This window comes from Thunnus maccoyii, chromosome 23 (assembly GCF_910596095.1).
Source record: "Thunnus maccoyii chromosome 23, fThuMac1.1, whole genome shotgun sequence".
In the NCBI taxonomy this organism is placed as follows: domain Eukaryota; kingdom Metazoa; phylum Chordata; class Actinopteri; order Scombriformes; family Scombridae; genus Thunnus; species Thunnus maccoyii.
Window position 1 is genome coordinate 5,981,754 of NC_056555.1, and position 19,221 is coordinate 6,000,974.

The window sequence follows — 19,221 nt, forward strand, 5'->3', positions numbered from 1 at the left end:
ACTTCAATCCTTTAGAAATTCTCCTATACAACACAACATCTTCTGTCACAGTATTCAGGCTACTGTAATTGGTTGTATCTTAAAGATCTATGTTATTTAGGTGTAATGGCAATTTTCATTTTTCGATGTCCTTTCTTTTCCTGTTTTTCCAGTTTGCCATTAATACACAGGTAGGTTAGGTTAGGAGTGATCTTACGCAGATTCAAAAACAGATTTTCCAGTCCGCTGGCTGCCGTTTAGTTTGTTGTTTTATTGAAGTCTTTGTACATGTCATGAACATACCGGGTTTCTGTCCTGCCAGCTGTAGTGTGCGTCTGTTCCCGATCTGATAAGAACTGTATGTGCTCCACCTGCCTGTGCCTCCCGTTTCCTGTCACCTATGCCCCTAGATATACAACCCTGTGCATCTCATGACTGCCACCCAGTGTCCAAAATAATACTGCAAGTTATAACTAAACAAATGACATGCCAACAATCAACATAAATGGCTCCTACATTAATGTTTGTGTTGGTTAAAGGGCTATTTTAAACTTTGATGGGTAGCATATATCAGTAAACTGAGTAGGGTATTGTGCTCTTACTTTGTTCTTTGAATAGGTGGAGAGAGTTGTTAACTGTATTATATTGGTACATTAAAAGATATGCAGTGCTGTACTATTGCTTTTTTCCTTTTTGAAGGTGAAGAGAGTAGCACTGCTGCCACAGTAGTAGTAGTGTCATCTCCCTCCTTAATGATATGTACCTTTGGTTTTATTTGAGGTTCAAATAAAAGCGTTACAACTGTCCCTGGTCTCCCTTACTTGTATTTCTTCCTCCTGGAGGTTCACTCATTCCACGAATGCAGTCAGCAAAGCAACACATCATAATAACCACCATCTCTACTGTTATCAGATCATTTTAACAACCGCTGACATAAATATGATGAAAACTGTTGGTTACATCACCTTTAGATGCTGAAAATAAGCTGAATCAAGCTGTCGAGTGAAGATGAAATTAGTCAGCAGCTTCAACCAGGAAATCAACCAGAAGAGGAACAAACATGTAACTCACAGTATGACGTTGTTAAGGTCTGCCGGTTCATAAACAGTCTCAACTCTCTGTATTCACCTTTAACCTGAAGTGTTCTTTATAGACATCTGATAACAGAAAAATGGCTCTGAACTTTAGAATGCAGTATTCTGAAAGAAAGTCATATATTAACAGACAGTATAAATACAGTAACACTTGGCCTGGGAGGTGTAACAATGAGAGACTTAAAAGACAGTTTTATGATATGCCTTAAGGCTGGGTAATATGACCAAAATCTCATATCCTGATATAGGTCATTTCATATTCTGATAACGGTACGTATCCCGATATAGCACATTTAATTCAATAAATAAATAGTTGGTCCGTGCATCCCAACCCCCCCGGCCCCTGTTGTCTGTCCATCCTTTGTGCGGTTAAATTAAATTACTCTTCTTGGCTTTTTACTCCAGAAGCTTTTATTGCTCTTACAGTAACTTAATGAGTGTAGTTGTCGTCAGCTTGAGTACTTCACCTGGTTTACTGTCATTACTGTGTGTGCAGCTCACACATGGAGGGTTCAGCCCCACCTGCGGTGAACCATAGAGAGCAAAGGAGAGTAGCACAACTATAAATGACAGCAAAACGCAGCAGAGATTCTCTCACACAGCTGAAATTAAACAAGTGCACATAAATTTGGTAAAAGAACATAAATAAAGACAGTCTCTACTATATTTTGCTATCATACAGTCACTGTCTTGCTGTTTCTCTCTTCAATGCTCTTTCTCAGCATGGGCGGGGCTGCGCCCTCCTTGTGTGTGTGTGTGTGTGTGTGTGTAGCACAGCAGACCAGAGACAGAGCGGTGGAGAGTTGACAACTAAACTTGTTAGATCACTGTAAGTGCAATAAAAGCTTTGCGAGTAAAAAGCCAAGAAGAGTAATTCATTAACGTATTCCGTGCAAAAGATGGACAGACTTCAACTGACGATTGCATAGTTGATTTGATCAGACTTCAGACTTCAAGTTGTACTTTTGTTGTACCATAGAATTTTGTTTTATTGTTTATTTTATTTCACTTTTTATATACAGTAAAGCATAATAAAATCGAGGTTCAAGTGTCTTTATTCTTAAAATGCTTGTGTTTTGTCTCGGAAACGTCCCATTTCCATTGTGGTCTCGTCAGGATTTGTCTTGTCCTTGTCTGGTCTTGTGTTCCCACTCTCGGCCTGCACCTTGTTGTGGCGAGTGGGCTATGACAGGCCTTTATTTACTTGTGCTAGCAACTGTTCTGATAGAACTGATGTAAACAGGAGTAAAGCTAGAGTGAGGTTTTGTGATGGGCTATCATTTGCCACACTGAGATAGTTTAAGCCATAAAATAAATTTATACGGTTGATGCGAACAGATGATATGTTTGGGGAACTTCAGTCATCAGTGCCAAAGGATGAGACTCTGCTAGTACACACAGGTTACATAAAGTATGACATATAAAGACTTACAAAATTAAAATATCCTGAAGAAAACTGTTAGGGAGGTAGTTATGAAAAATCGCCTACAGTGTCATATCAGTGGATCCAGTCATTACACAGCTAATATATTGAAAAAAAAATTACATTCGAGGACAAAGGCTAACAAGCGATAAATAAATGTGATGCAAAACCACAAAATCAAAATATGTTGGTTTGTGAAAAAGAAGGTTCACCTTTGTATCATGTATTCAGTTTTCCCTTTAATTTTTGTACATCAGTACAGCGTTTGCTTTAACTTAGCAAGCATCCTCATTCCTGAGAAACAACACAAAAGCGCGTAGCAGGCTCATATACAGCGGTGACATCATTCAGAAAACAACAGATTTTTCTGAGCTTTGGAAAAGTTTTACAAAGACTAAACCCCCATGGCTTAAAAATATACAATAAAAAGAGTAATAACTGACCATGTTTATAGCTGTAGGTATCCTGTCAACAGTTTTACAGACGTCTCTTTTACAATGTTGGTCTATGGGGAAAATGCCTTTTTTGCTGCAATATTGAATTCCATAACCTTAACGATTTTAATTCCCATTCCTTTCTCCCAACAGACACACATCTAGTTGCCCTCTTGAGGGCATATGTAGGACAAGAGGACATTGATCATATTCTTAATAATGGGAGGTTGTGGATGGAGGTTGTGTGGCAGGTGGTGGGCCAAAACCATCTCCCAGGCGTCCACTAGACGAACATTCAGTCCTTTGAACATGGCCCTGAGCACCTTGTCACGCTGCAGTGAGTACCAGTCGCTGATGGTCAGCGCCTCAACAAGTGACAAAGCTTTGAGGTTTGCGGTCCGGATGATAACCAGTGTATCTGGAGCCCTGTCCAGCAGCCGCACTACCGCCCTGCGGATTCCCTGCAGCCGTCGTATGTAGAGCTCAATGGGGAAGGTGCTGAAGTGAGACCAGATGCCAAATATTACAACGGTGTCATTGCCTCCAACTAATTCATCTAGTTCATTGGCAATGTAGCGCAGATCATTGGTTGGGACGTTGGTAAAACGGATAGGGGGACCGTGGCAGCGGTATGTCACCAAAATGTTGTTTGCATAGTCTAAGGCCATGAAGGGCCCAACTTGCTTCAGGTTGTGCAGGTTAAACTCCTTGAGATCTAAAAGTATTAAAGAGGGAACCCAAGTGGGACACATTGATTATGTTCACACTGCAGCTTAAACTGTTGTCAGAGATTTCTGTTTATTAACTACCTGGTAGTGCTGCAGTGAGGTATTCAAACCACTGCCTGACGGTAGAGTCTCCATGCATGTGAACCACCTTGCCTTTCAGACACTGACTGGCAGAGGATGTGTTGAACTGGTGGACTGGGGTGCCACCTAGGGCTCGCCATGTATCCTGATAGTAATAGCCAGAGGGTCCAGACTTCACACTGCTGCTCTTTACCTCTGGTTGACCTGAGAAGAAATTAAGGCATTACAGCTGGCATTATTGTATATTTTTCCTATTGTCAACAAATGCCATTAACAGACTAAAACCAACAATGTGCTGGTAGGTTGTTTGCAAATGTTTCTTTCTGTCTTTTTTATTTTTAATCGTCTGTGGCACATTAAAGTTTGAATTATTATAACAGGCAGAGGTTAAATTAGTGAAAATTCTGTTTTACCTTTCATTTTTGGCAACACGTTGACATTGGCTGACCCTGAAGCCTTAATAGAGACTTTCATATTGACACCACTGAAGAAAAAAACATACATAATAAATTATCCATATGTAGCAGACAGCTGTTTTCAGCAAAAAAGCACTGATAATAATATATATACATATGTATATAAACTCTAAATGACTGCTAATGTTGATCTGTGTAAATATGCAACTGTTTGCTATCAAGTACACCACATCAGCAAGGTTTAGAGATAAAATGTAATTAAACCGTTTTCTCATGCAGAGACTAATGTATTTTGCTATGTTGAAATTGAAAAAGTGCATCCTAAATACATTGTTAAAATGTGAATCAGAATAAAACTGAATAACAACAAATACTAACATTTTTTCTTAGTTTCATTTCTTTTCATTTATTTATGTATAAAGACAACACATTAAATGAAAATAAACTAGAGTGAATCAGGCTGATATTTGACTGAAAACACATTTAGATTCAGTCTTTACCAGCTTACACACTCCTGAGATTTCCACTAAGGAGATACATATTTATCTATCTACTAAAGGATGGAATCTCTGTCTGTATGTCTTTCACATATATATTCACATACTGAACCGTTCATCCTGTCGACACCACACTTGGCGGGTGTATGGCTGGGGAACAAAGGGAGTGATGTGTCAAATTTGGTGTAATTTGGACACGCGTCACAATTAATATTAATAAACTGAAATTCCGAATAAACAAGTAATAAGCCGCTCCGCTCTGCAGAAGTGGGGTGGGGCGTCTGGTCTCTGCTACTACATGTCATAATCAGAACTGTACATCCTGCCATGAGAGGGACGAGGGGACGACGTCTCTACTAGTTTGATAATGTTAAAAGTTAGGCTTTATTGTGGGTTTCCGGACTTATTTTAAAAAAAGACGCGAAAAAGAGAGAGAGCGGGCAAGGGAGCTGAAAGCACGAGCGAGCAACAGGGAGACAGCGCTGGAAAGTTTTCTCTAAGAGAGAGAAAACGTGTAAATGACAGAAATACGTTATTTTCTGATTGTTTCACCGCTTATGCACAAATTAACGACTATCAAACACTCAACAGATGATTTATTCTGGAGACAGATGCGCTTTTGGTGCAATTTCTACATGCAACATAATATTAAATATTATTAAGCATTGAATAGACAAGCGAACAGTGACCCGCACAGTTCTATGTCTGTGTCCGCTCAGTTAAACTACCCAAGAAAAAAGCATAAGCATACACAGGAGAAAAAAACAGGCAGAGGCAGTAAAATTAGATAAGAATAACAATAAGAGCGCAGACATGTTTGATTGGCAGCAGAATCAACCCATGGAAGGCTGTACACTGCTTCTACGGTTCAACTTCAGTTTAGTCTCACCGGTGACGTGTCTGTCTGGATTAAACCATTTAATATATTAAGTCCTTATTGTTTTAAATGATATGTTTGTCAGTTGACACATATATATGTGGCTCTCGAGAAATAATAAGCAATTGGCCCGTTCCAAACAGGCATGAACAGGCACTGCATTAGTTTATTAGAAGTCAAACAAAATGCCAGTCCCGTCTCTCTGCCCCTTTACCTTTTAAAGAGCTTTTCCTCCCTGGCCTTGAGTTTTGGATTGACTCCTCCTGTGGAGTGGTTGATCCTGGCATCACAGCTCAGCTTCTTTGGCTTGTAGCAGTACCATGGCTCACCTGTGTGGAGGTCAGTGTAGTTGCACAGTGGTTGCTGGGTTGGATGCAGGAAGACATTACAGGTGGTAGTTTCAGACACTGAGCCTGAGCGAAAGACGCTCTGGAAATAAACCCTGTCTGGCTGTTCTTTAGTCAACCTTTGCAGCACTGTGACAGCCTCACTGGGGTGAACCAGTGTCATCTGATAGGACAGAGAACCACAGTTCAAATTTCAGCCCCATTACTTGAAACTGTCATAGCAGTAAAGAAAAATAAAGTGAACACTAGTTAAAGTTGAACATTTCATTTCAGGTGTAAACCAGATTGATCTCCACATACCCATGTGTGGAGAACTAACCATTCACTAAACCAGTGATTGTCCCAATCATAGTTTAGCAACCATAACTAGGCACAGTAGATCTGTCAATCTTTGGATTTCTCCACATGGTGAAGTGGTGTGAATGGAGTTGTAGTGAGAACTATACTGGACATATCAGTTGGTCAAGAATATGGCAAAACATCAAGCTGAAATATAGAAATCCTAATCATCAAATGATTCACTACAATTTTTTTTATGAGGATGCACCTAAAAAGGCTTGCCAGGGTCTCACTGAATGATTCTTATAAATGCTCAAATTTCCCGGAATTCCAGGCACAGAGGTTTGAGGTGAAAGTCCACAGAGGTTGACAGCTGTTGGCAGTCAATGACATCTGCCCAAACAAGTATTGTCAATAAAAATGTATTTTCCCCTGCTTTGCTTTTGTTAAATGATGACACAGGTTTAGATCCATCTGTTTCTCATTGCTGTATTATGTTAGCTGGTTAATACGCTGCCAATACTTGCCACTCAATGGAAGAAACCTATTTCTCAATATGTCAATGGTATTTATTACTCTTGGACATACTAAGTTTAAAATTTCCACTGACATATTAAATGATGTAGGATATTTCTTTTCTAGATAGTGATAGAGACCAGATCAAATCTTTGATTGCTGAATTGGTTTAGCACTTCTCAATCCTATGCTACCAATCAAATCTGCACTATGAGTGGTTATATTATATATATATATTAGCTTATATATATTAGCTTAACCACTATATGAAATAAAGGACCCACTGTTTTGAATATTACTAAGGATTTTGAGAGGTAAATCTGCTCCCAGTATTATTGCAATCTGCATATGTGCTTTGCGAGAACAAAAAGTTGACAGGCCTAGCAACAGTAACTGAGGGGGTTGGGGCTTAGCTAACAGTAAGTTAGAGGATTGACACAATCACATTTAACATCATAGTTTTTAGCATCACCTCAACCTGTGCGCTTCCCTCCCAGAGTAAAGAAAATACAGCAGAGTAGGAGCCATTGAGGTGATCCAGCACTTGCCCAGCCACACCTGCACCAAGTGCTCGGTTGTGCAGACGGGCAAGTAAGACGTCTCCACCAGAATTCTTGGGACGGCCTTGGAAGTCATACATTTTGATCATAACTTCCAGCTGATCCCCTACATGCCACTGTCGTCCACCCTTCTCTGGGAGAATAGTGAAGATGCTGTGGGCAGGATCGGTGGTCTGCTCCAGGGAAAGAGGATCTGGCAGGGATGGAGTTTCAGGCCAAGCAATGGAGTCTAATAGGAGGCATTCCTCCAGAGCATCTTCAGGGGACTGTGGCTGGAAGCTGCAGAAGTGGTGTTGTAGGTGAAGTCTTAGGACAGAGAAGGTGGTGATCACCTTATGCTGAAACTGGCAGGGGGGCAGAGTGATGTGACAAAGACATGGAGAAAAAAAAAACTTTATAATGTAAGACAAATGAACTAAATGAAACAAAAGGATTTTTTTTCCCTGCCCCACATAAGAAAATAACTGAATATTTGAAGGGGTTGATGAAAGAAGCTGATCAAAGACTGAAAAAGATGAAAAAGCTAAAGGGAGGAAAACTACAGTCAGAATATCCTTACATTCTATTTCAGTAACAACTGTAGCAATAATTTAAATGTTACTTTTCATATTGCTGTCAACAGTTACACAGGTTGATGAATTTAAGGTGCGCTATTAGGAGATCATTTTTTCTCCTTTTTCTAAATCCTTCTTAATGAATTTTCAAATGAGGACAATTATAATTTGATTATGATGTTAATATTTAACACAACTAAATAGTATGAACACTTGTTCATATTATTTATTCTGGTGGAAACCTAATGTAATTTTGTGTTTCCTCTTCATATACATCTGAAAAGTGAAGGTACAAATATAATGTTAAAATCGTCTAAAATGTTTGTTTGTAACAATACTCTTTCTATGCATTGGGTTTTCATTGTGGAATTATTTGTTTCCATTCCAGAATTTTGCAAAACAAAACAAACATTTCTGCACTGAACCCATGAAATGACCAAGCCCAACAATGAATTGATCCTATTAACAAGTATGGTCTGTGTAGCAAAGGCCTGATATATGTGGATTGTTCCTCTGTGCCATAGAGCTCTAATGTTGCCCAAAAATTATTAAAATCACATCAGTGAGCCACACTGTTGCACTGTGTGACGTGACATGTTCTTTTATTACCATTAACATGGTCATTGTAGTTCATTTTGAGATAATCCCACATACACTGTTCCACTGCCATAAATACTCAGCAAATGCACATTTATCTATGGTTGAGAACAGTCCCCAACAAATTTACTATTTTCAACTGATTGACTTATGTTGGCTAAAAATTACAGTACAGTAGCCAACTGTTTCAAGAAATTACTTGGATTTAAAAAAAAAAATGAAAATAGAGCTTTAGAGAAAGTTCAGTCAGGAAGGCTATCTTTTGCATTTTCGGGTCTGTAGTTTTATTTCTCAAACCATCTGTCATTCCCATCCACCACGCATGCTCACTCAATTTCCTGGCTGTCATTGGCTGTCAATGGAGAAGTCAGCTGTTTACGTCAGCTGGTCACATCTACCCAATAACATGGTGACACACCTTCATTGTCAGCCTATCATTTTGCAACTGTCTTTTTATATGTTTTCTCCCTCTCTGCCTTTAGTGCTTTCATGTCGCATTCTACATGCCCCACCACCTCCCCATTGCTGCCCAGTTTTCACAGATTTATCTGTTCTTCACTTCATCAACCTCATCAGCCTTATCAGTCTCAGCAGCAGTCATCAGCCACCACTACCAGTGTCTGGACTCTATGGGGGGACTTATCTCACTGCTGCTCAGGACTGATGTCCCTCAATTACAAATCTCCCTGTAAAGTCTAAGCGCCAAAGACTTCTGACAATACTTAATCATCAATATCATCTGTATAATAAACAATTATCTTTGCTTCATTCACTTGTCTCTCCTGATTGAACTATAGTAGTTTTTCAATGGGCCCAGGTTGTTATGCTTTAGCCGTGCAATGATGATATGCATTTCCACTATACCCTCAAAGCAGGGACTAGCCATGTCGCTTCGGTTCTGCATACTAGCAGGACACCCTCTTTGAATGTTATCACTAGTTTGAATGGGCGTTATCAGTGGTTATCAGCCTCATAGATATGGATTAGAAGTGGCCTGCTACACCTACTAGTAGGTTCAGAAGGGCATTATCATCTATTGGTAAGAAGAAGGTCGCTTTGAGTCACAGATGCCATCTAGTGGCTGTAGTAATTATGACCTGGGGAAGTGACATAGTTCAGATGACGTATATATAAGATGACTTGATAAGATGACTTTTCTCTTGTTAGTATGAGGCGGGTTAGGTGGATAGCTAGGATAGTTAGTTGGCATCCTTCAAGTTGCAAGCAAGATATGACAACACCACGGTTCGCCTCCGTTAAGAAAAATTCACCACATTTTACTGCATTTGTAACAGAAAGTTGCCACGTTTAACCACATTTCAAGTGATCATTTTAACCCAAAGCATAATCTTTTCCTAACCCTAACCAAGTGGTCTTTGTTCCTAAACCTAACCAGACCTTAACCACAGCATTATCACATCATAAAACATAATTATTTTGTAGTGTAATGTAATGTAGCGGCATATTACCTTCTGGTAGGTGTCATGGTCCAATGCCAGTGGGTTGATATGCACCTACTAGTGGGTGTAGCAGGCCCCTTCTAACCCGTATCTATGAGGCTGATAGCCACTGATAACACCCATTCAATCAAGTGGTAACATTCGAAATGGGTGAGCAGGGCAGCTACCCCCACCAACAGAGCTATGTCATCAGCACCCAATTGACTCAAAAATATGTTGTTATATGCATGCAATGAGAGAGATGTGCATTTAAAAGTCACAGCGTCAGTCTTAGCTCAGTGTGACTACCCTGCATAAGGGAAAAAGGTGTACATATTTTTGACCTTTTTAAATTTTTACATGTACCTCTTCAGCAGGAACTAATGGGCTTGGAGCTGAGAGCCACAGTCAGGGTAGGGAAAGTATTGAGAGATGGACTGACACATTGTTGGGTTTGGTCTTTTTAAAAGGATTTACTGACAATAATAAAAATATAGATGAAAATAATAAAATGAAAATATATAAAAATATAAATATTTGAATTAGGAGTTTCTGCTGTCAGCCAAATGCATGATTTCCTAAAATTGCATTTGTTTACAAATATATTGATGAAGAACATTACTGTTAGCCAAAGCTACATTGCATATGAAAACAATATCCTGAGATCTAACTATTTCAAACAGGGTCCACCCTTCAGGCAATCCCACTCAAGACCAAATTCTCACCTCCAGGACGTCCATGTTAAAATACACAAAGATGAAGACAAACACAGCCAGGAACAGGAAGATGGCAGCAAACTTCGAACAGCAAAAGTTGACCACTGTTTCTCTACAAGCTCTGACCTTCATGATTGATGATCAGTCTTCATCTGTGGCTATAAAATGACACAAACAAACAGTGTTAATTGACACCTTGTTTAGCTGTATTTTTGTTAGTGATTACTTGCAAAAATTTAACCTGAGCAGTGAAATGATCTCTATACAAATAGTGTGGTAGGATTCCCTATCACTCATTTCTATTGAACTTGATCCAGTCACCCAGGACATTCCTCTGATTGATCAACATCAACCAAGGCCATAACCAAAGTCAGCAGCGTCACTCCCCTTGTAGTTTAATATGAGGATTAATTCCCAGGTGACCCAGTCATTTACCCGTTTACACAATATCTGTGGGTTAGTTGCCATAAATGGCTATTTATTAAAAACAGGAACTAATACTTCAAATAAGGGAGGAAGAGGAGAGAACAGACACATAGCCAGGAAATCCAACCACCCACTGGTAGAGTGCTGGGAGTATCCTATCTGTGAAAAAGGATAAAACAAATCAAACCAATAATTCAAATAAAAACACAACACTAACAAACCATTCCACTATCAACAATGACATCAACACAGACCACACATGTGAATAACTGCTATGAATCATAGCAAAACATTACTAAATTCACTAGTGAGGACCACACCATCAACAAGAGCAGGATTAAGTGGTATTTATAGGAATGCTGGAAGTTGCGTAGTTGAGGTGTGGTCCTGCTCCTGAGACTTTGTTGGATAAGCTTCAAATAACCACAAGAGCACCATTACAAAATAGGTGCGATTCTAGATGAATACATTATGTACCTTGTATCACATATCTTTTTTAAAGCTTCTCGCCCTTCAATAAAAGTTAAAGTAAACCCACTGAATTACTATTTAATTATAAGTACAATATCGCGCTGTGTTTGCACCTCTACCGCTACCCTTACATCACCACTGCATGGGTCTTAGTGTCCCGTTGCTACAATAGCAAATGGTGTGTGAGTGTGAGCTGTGAAAATCTACATCTTCTAATGTAACTTCTAATTCAATCAACAGTTGTAGTCACATTTAGGTCTTAGACTTAACCTGTTATAATGTCACTGCAGGTACACGATGTGTCTGTCACTCAAATATTTGTTGTTATACAGGTTAACTAACCAGGAAAGAATTCCTCAGTAGGTGTGGTGTGGGTGAAAATCTTTGGCCTGATGTGGCAGCTCACATGTGGAGTATTAAACAGACAAAAATATTTTGTTAATTTTACTTTCAGCTTTTGTTTCACTACTAAATGACTGCAGTTGTAGGCTAAATTTACGCTTAATTTATCTTAACAACAGAGAAGATCTGTGAATCAGGATTGTGTCAGATGTAAACAAATATATTTAACAGTCAAATTCAAAGTCTGAGTTTCAGGTTCCAGGTGGTATGAAAGAGTACAGCCATGACGATAGAGAGGTCTGATAGTATGTTTGATCTAATGTACTGTATGCTTGAATGTATCATTTAGGATAGAGTTCATTTAAGGAAGTGTTCTGCAGACATACAGCAAAGAGATGATATCATTTCTTTCACATGCAAATATTTTGACGCACATTTCAGGGTTGACATTAAAAAATCCAAATAAAGTGTAAGTACAGAAATGTGCCAGGAATAAACACAAAGAAGTAAGAGTTCAGTTTATTTCAGCTTTAGTTTGCACTTTAGTTAAACCAGGACACATATAAAAGTTTTCAGATACTTTAGTTTCCCATTTAGGGAAGGCTTAGTAAAGTTAAGGAGACATACAATATAGGAATCAAACAAAAGAAAATGTGAGCTTATGTTATGTTAGCAAACCTAGACATTTTGTTTATGTAATTCTACAAAAAAATATTTTGCCAAAAACAATTTGTGGGAAATGTAATCACTTATAACGTAAGGAGGCAGGGTTTCTGCTGCAAGTTAAAGTAATTAAACTTGTTAAAACTATGAAAATGGTTAGCAGCCACATTTAGTTTTCATGATGTCTATGAATTAAAACTTCAAATTTCATCAAATACATGTATACTTAAATACATTTAAGCAAATCATGTATCTTACCTTAGCAAAGATTCATTTTGACGAGACACAGTAAACTCAGACTGATCCTGGAGTGTACCTTGCTGGTTTGCAGGAGATCTGTTTTCTTATCTTGACATTGGGTAAGGATTCTTCTTTTTGTCACAACAGTTGCCTTAGTGGTTTTGATTTTCATCAAACTGCCCCTCTGTCCTTATATCCAGCCACTGTTTACTTCCCCCTGGCCCATTCATGGCCCAGTATTAATACTCTGTTGATCTTTACCTGCTCACCACATGCCCTCAGACTTCTCCACTAAGAAGTGAAGTAAGATGTTCTACGCACATTGAATCCAGTTTTACCTGTTTTATCAGTCTAGAAGAGTGCACTGAATAGAGTGCAGATCTCTGCCAGGTGTGTCTGGGGCCATGTGGGTGGAGAACAGGAAGTGCAGGGCAGGCTGTGTGAGTATTCATGCGAGTGGTGGAATGAAGGAGAGATGATATGCAGGTTACATTATCAAGGTGTAACCTCAGTAGACAGGCTATATGGAAACAAACCTCAGAGACAATGTCCATACTGTATAAACAATAAACAGTACGATAAGTCCAAACTTTTCAATTTAAACATTTTTATTTATTCAGAACATTTTGTTGTAACAAAAGCAGGGATTTATTAATCTCCCACCGCAGTGAAAGAGCAGCACTCTTAAACAATACAACAGTGTTTGTGTTCTCTCTCTCTGTTCAGGTCGATTTGGGTTGGGTCTGGCTGCTTGGGTCCTCCTCTGGTCGGGTCTCTCTATTTTGAAAATTAATTTATGCACATCGGGTTCAGGTATATTGAAATGTAACTGACTTTCATGTTTTTGTGTTGAGAAATGTTAAAGAGGACCTGTTATGCTCATTTCAGCTGTAAATTTTTATTTTTGGACTCCACTAGAGTAGCTCTGCATGATTCAAAGTTCAAAAAACTCCTTATTTATCTTATACTGGCCCTTTATGCAGCTCCTTAATAAACACAGTTTGTCTTACACTTCGTTTTAGCTTCTGTCTCTTTAAGGCCCCCCTTCCAAAGAGCCCACTCTGTTCTGATTGGCCAGCTTTATGTATCAGAGTTGTGCAACTTTACAGTCATTGCAAACCAAACATTTCCTGCTTTACTGCTTCAAATTTAAAGCCTTTAAATGACTAACTACTGGGAGACGTTTATTGTGAAGAATTTACAGGACTTAAAAACATGTTCCTCACTGCCTTAGTGGAGCTTTGTTAGCGGCGCTAAAAACCGGTTGAAACAACAACATATGGAGCGATTTGCTAAATAATGCAGGGAGGAAGAGTACAAGCAGAAACAGCCACAGTGAGATGTTTTATGAAGAGCTTCAGACAATTAGCACACAACAGGTAAACCACTTATTTTACTTTGCTGTGCTGTGTAATAGTGTTGTGGCTCGGCGTAACTACTCCTGGAGCGGAGCAGCGAACCCGCGTGCTGTGCACATAGCAGATGTCCATATAAAGAAATCCATCACAAACTGACGTCAGCTCGGGCTGAAAGTAGAAAAAACTGTTGAAAACTTGGCGTTCAGAGCAGTCTGAAGCTGCTGCTTTTTGCTCACAGGGATTACTGCTACATACTTTTACCTTGTTATTTGACACGTCAGCCACTTTTAACATGAATATCTGACATTGTGACATTATATATATGTCTGAAAATAAGGAAAAGCATAATACGTCCCCTTTAAAGATATCATTAAAAGAAACCTTAACACAGTGACAATGAGGAAAAATCTTGCGGGTGGCATCTCCTCTGGTCAGCGAATCGCAAAACTGCAAATTCTGGATTTCTTTTTTTTTTTTTTTGTGCAATACAGGTGACCATCATGGAGACACATATGACACAGTACAAGACAAGACAAAAGGGAGAACTAGCAAGACAAAAGGGAGAACTAGACTCAAAGAAATCAAAATAAAAAGGAGGGGAGGCAATAATACAACTGATAACAACAACAATATAACAGGGAGACAAAAAGAGAGGCTTTTTTGCAGGGCTGAGTTTTGTTCCAGAGTGACTTGTTCAGGTAAAAGATAACCACTGTGAGATGATGAGTTGTTTTCTGTTTTTCCAATTTAGTAAAATAGTTTTTTGGCAATAGTTAGGGCTACCAGTAAAGTTGATGTGATTTTGTTTTTTTTTGTGATGTCAAGTATGTCCAAGTGTACTAGTATGCACAGTGAGGGGGATAGAAGGATGGTGCACCCAACATGAACATTGTTATTGGAAATGTTGGTTTTTGCCTTGATTGCAATCTTTAATTGGGTGCATTTTAAGTATTGCCCTTCCCCAACACCAATCTGTTGCATTAACTGTTGGAAGGTGAGTAGAGTATTATTTTCAAAGACGTGGTGTAGATGTGTTATGCCTTTTTCCTTCCATTCAGTGGATTTCAAATTCAGTTCATCCCCAGGGTGCTCTAAAATCTACATTTTTTTATTGAAAGAACATCATCAAACAGTTACATAAAATAACAAATAACATAACAGGTCAGATAACAACACAACGTAAAGACAATAATTTAATGATGATCCATACGTGGTTTCAGCGATAGCAGTGTCAATAGCAACCGCTATAGTAACAATAGAAAGCCTGCAAAAATTTTTGCAATAACTATCAAACTAAACATCATATACATTCACTGAACAAAGATTATGAAAATAAAATGCACATTTTTTGCTAGAAATGTTATCAAAACGTATTTTAATGCCATACTATTTTAAAATATTGCATTTTCCATTTAGAAGAAAAAGGAATGGCAGCCCTTTTGTTGTTGTTGTTGTTGTTGTTGTTGTTTAAGCAGACAGAAACTTGACAGTTATGTGACATGGATGCAGGCCAATAGAAAACAATACACCAAAAAAAACAAAAACAAAAAAAACAAAAACATAGTCATCTCACAATTTTAGAGCTGTCATTGTGAAACTAATATGTTTTGCGCTGTGGACCAACATAGCTATCACACATTTTAATATGAGACCGGGTTGCTGACTCTGTGAAGCTAACCTGCTCACTGGCAAGTTTTCTTCAACAAACCCTGAGTTTCGCTCTGTCTGCTGCCCCTGCAGAGTCTGAAGCAGATGTTGGACACAACGTTTCATTCGTCATTAATTCAGTCCATTCAAAGTGCATTCATTAGTGGAGGTTTACTGTATGTCAGAATCAAAATCCCAGTTGGATATTAGTTTGTTACACCAGTACTATCTAGAGTTACTGCTTTTGTGTGCATCAGTCATTTCTTTGATTTGGCATCCAAATATTACACAGCATGAATTCACCCTCAGCTCAGAATAAAACTTTTGCATGTCCTTCTTTTTCTTTCCTTTTTGTTTATAACACTGACTCTGTGCACATTGCTATCATGGACAGCTATTAGTTTGCTAGAGCAGTTCCTGCACTGACATGTTCATTGCACATGTTACGACCCCTCCCTTTCTGCCTGCAGTGGTTGCTAAGGTAATGTGGTGACATTTGGGTAGGCCTCCACCAAGGTTATATCTACTAGTCTGGTCTCATTGTCTCTTTCTCTCTCCTAGGTCCCACATCACTCCAGGGTTTGGGTTTGTTTTGACACTTTTTCCTGCATTCAACAGTAGCATACACATTCCTCACTCATCCATACAGCCCATTCATGATGCAGTTACTCTCCATACCTCATGCCTTTTGTAAATAGTTATGTTGTTTTATTTCCAAAAAAATATTCAATTGGCACTTAAACCTGACTTGACTCCCCTCTTTGTCACATGCACTGAGCCTTTTTGTGACACACATAGGGTCCTATTTTAACGATCTAAAGCGCACGGTCTGAAGCGCCTGGCACAGTGCATTTAGGTTGTGTCCAAATCCACATATTTTAACGGTGGAAAAAATGGTCGCTGGCCAGGCACACGGTTCAAAGAGGTTGTCCATAGTCTCCTAATTAATCATGGGTGTGTTTTTGGCGTAACATGCAATAAACCAATCAGAGTGTCATCTCCCATTCCCTTTAAAAGCCAGGTGCACTTGCACTTTGGCGGACTGCTATTATGATGGCGCATTTGCCAAGTAGTAAGAAGGAACACTTCTCTGCAGAGGAAACGCTTTCACAGCGCACGATCCATAACAAGCACACTGGCCCCTGCTGCTCCTGAACCCTCCCATGGCCCCAGACCACCAGTTTAAGATTCTGTTCATTAATTTGTTTTTGTAATTTGTATTTTCGTTTGGTTTTTGAAAAGGTTTATTTTTTGAATTACAGATTACAGATCTTTAAAATTGTTTTGTCCAGTCATGGAGTAACAAGTAAAATCAGCAGGGTATTAATTGTTGAAAGTATGGAAACCTGATCACTGTATTCTCAAAAATGTTAAAGAATATTTCTTATATATTGTTCAAAAATTAAATCATTAATTTTAATAATGTAAAGAATCATCAACACAGTTATCAGGACTTGCTCAGCTCTCCAAGGTGCTGCTAGCAGCAGCAGCTAGAAGCTGTCCAGATTTATTTCCTTCTTTAGTTTAATCATTGTTTTCACCTCATTTATTTCCTCATGTGTTCCTCATGTCATCATGTATTGATGCAGCAGGAAAGTCGATTTGTGTCTGATCCGTTGTTGTCCGTCTGTCCACGTGTATTGCCACGATTTGGTCAAATAATTAGACAATTTTATCCGTCATTACTGTGATTAGTTAATTCTGATAAATATTATGCCTAACCATTATGACATGTATTTTTTAAAATATTTTGATGTACACAATAATAATCTTTCACATTGTAATTCTTTTATTATTCCTGTGTGTAAAAAGCAGAGTGTATGTTGTTCACCCGCCTATGTAGGCGCATATTACTGTCTTGATAATGCGCCTTTAAAATAACAGTGTAACACTGCGCCATTGACTTCAGACCAGGTTTTTGTTGGTCCATAGTGCAATTGCTCTCTGCTGCCTCAAGTTAGCAATGCGCCAACAATGAGCCTGACCACACCTCATTTTAAGACCAACATGCCCATGGGCGCTCTGATGGGCGCAAGTGCATTTGCTATTTAAACAACGTGGGTGCTGGACTGGAAAATGACAACTGCGTTGGTCTTAAACTAACAAAGACACTTGCGTCGCGCTTGGCACTGCTTTGTGCCGTGCGTAAGGTAGGGCCCATAATGTGTAATCTCAGTTTAAATAATGATAAAAAAATGTATGAAGCTTTAGACAGAAGATCAATGAATAATTTTCTCTGTCACTCATGATGTGATTGTTCGCAGTGATTGAACATTTCGATTACAGTTTTCATGTCATTTTGGAGATTATATTAATGTGAGTGAGCAGGATTGTGGTGCATCTGCAAACTAAATGTAATTTGAAAGTGAGTATTTTAAATGCCTATAATCTGTACGTGTTTCAACAGCATTTCAGTGACTGTTTAAATTTACTACATTTGTTAAAATACTTGAAAAAAAGTCAAGAATGCTGTTGAGCCAAGATCCAAATAGATGTCTAAAACTCTGAGTTTTCCATCTAAGGGTTCATCGACTCAGAGTTCAGGGTTGGGATCATAGTTTGTTAAAACTGCTTTCTGGAATAGACCCCTGAAGTGTATCCTCCTGGTCAGCAGGTGTGGTGGAAAACTGCCTTCCCATGATGAATGTGCCAGTGAGACTGCAAAGATAGCATTATGCCAATAAATGAAGTTTATAGATTTATAAACAAGGTTCAGGAACAGAGACCACGCCGAGTACACATCCCACTTCCGCACTACAAAGTATTTAAGCACACCCCATCCGTTCTTCTCCCCTCGTCTCAGTTGCAAGTGACCCGTGACAGGGTCGCATCGCAAACGCTTACCCCTCGCCCGCGTTCCTTGGATCACGTTACCCAGCAATACCATCCACGACTCGCAGTACCAACAAGATACCTCCTTCACCACCACATCCTCGCAGAGGCCGTTTACACCGCTGCTCCTCGGAAGAAAAGCTACTCCCTCAGACGCCACACTGCTGATCAGCTGGGACCCATACACACCCAAGTTATAGCCGATTCTGACCCGGCTCGTTTTCCTTCAAGCAACATCTTCAACCAGACACTCACTCACCTACAGAGTGCCCCCAAACAGACGGACACACCGTTCCAGTGAAACAATAGCGTTGCCAAACTTTTCCAACTCTACAGAAACTTTTTCCTCACCTCTCCGGCCGGCAGCTCAAATCGTCCCGCTCTTCCGGGTTCACCGCCTAACGCTAACCCGACGCACGCTGCACACCGATGTCGTCACCACGCTGCCCGCTACAACGGAGCCCTGACTCTCCAGCTCCGGCCAGGGCACACTCCACTTTCTTTTCTTCCCTCCTTTTTTTAAAATTTTATTTTCCTAATTAACCCTTCATCCCATTTTCCTGCTTATTTATTAAGTGCTCGTGTAACTCCATGGTTCATACTAACTCACTTTTCTGTTTTCATGTTTCTTCGTTAACGCTTCTACTTCTCTTCAGGAACTCTCATCCTCTTCTCTCCAAACAACGGACCATCGATCATCCCCTA

At 39.3% G+C, this 19,221-nt stretch overlaps 1 protein-coding gene across 1 annotated transcript; it reads right to left on the reverse strand.

The window, feature by feature from the left end:
- Window positions 1–2,129: 2,129 nt before the first annotated feature.
- LOC121891232 (NXPE family member 3-like) lies at window positions 2,130–10,669 on the reverse strand. Its single transcript, XM_042404060.1, has 6 exons — window positions 10,547–10,669; window positions 7,144–7,623; window positions 5,744–6,039; window positions 4,153–4,223; window positions 3,740–3,943; window positions 2,130–3,645 (listed from the first exon to the last, which is right to left on the reverse strand). Exons 1-6 carry the CDS (start codon window positions 10,667–10,669, stop codon window positions 3,092–3,094), a joined length of 1,728 nt encoding a protein of 575 aa, XP_042259994.1. The 3' UTR covers window positions 2,130–3,091.
- Window positions 10,670–19,221: the final 8,552 nt, after the last annotated feature.

Excerpts from the sequence above, each read along its gene's own strand:
- LOC121891232 (XM_042404060.1), bottom strand. The coding sequence starts at position 10,669 with ATGAAGGTCAGAGCTTGTAGAGAAACAGTGGTCAACTTTTGCTGTTCG. Across the intron at positions 6,040-7,143 it reads AGGGAAGCGCACAGGTTGAG|ATGACACTGGTTCACCCCAG; the intron begins GTGATGCTAAAA and ends CTGTCCTATCAG. Across the intron at positions 4,224-5,743 it reads GAGGAAAAGCTCTTTAAAAG|TGGTGTCAATATGAAAGTCT; the intron begins GTAAAGGGGCAG and ends TTTTTTCTTCAG.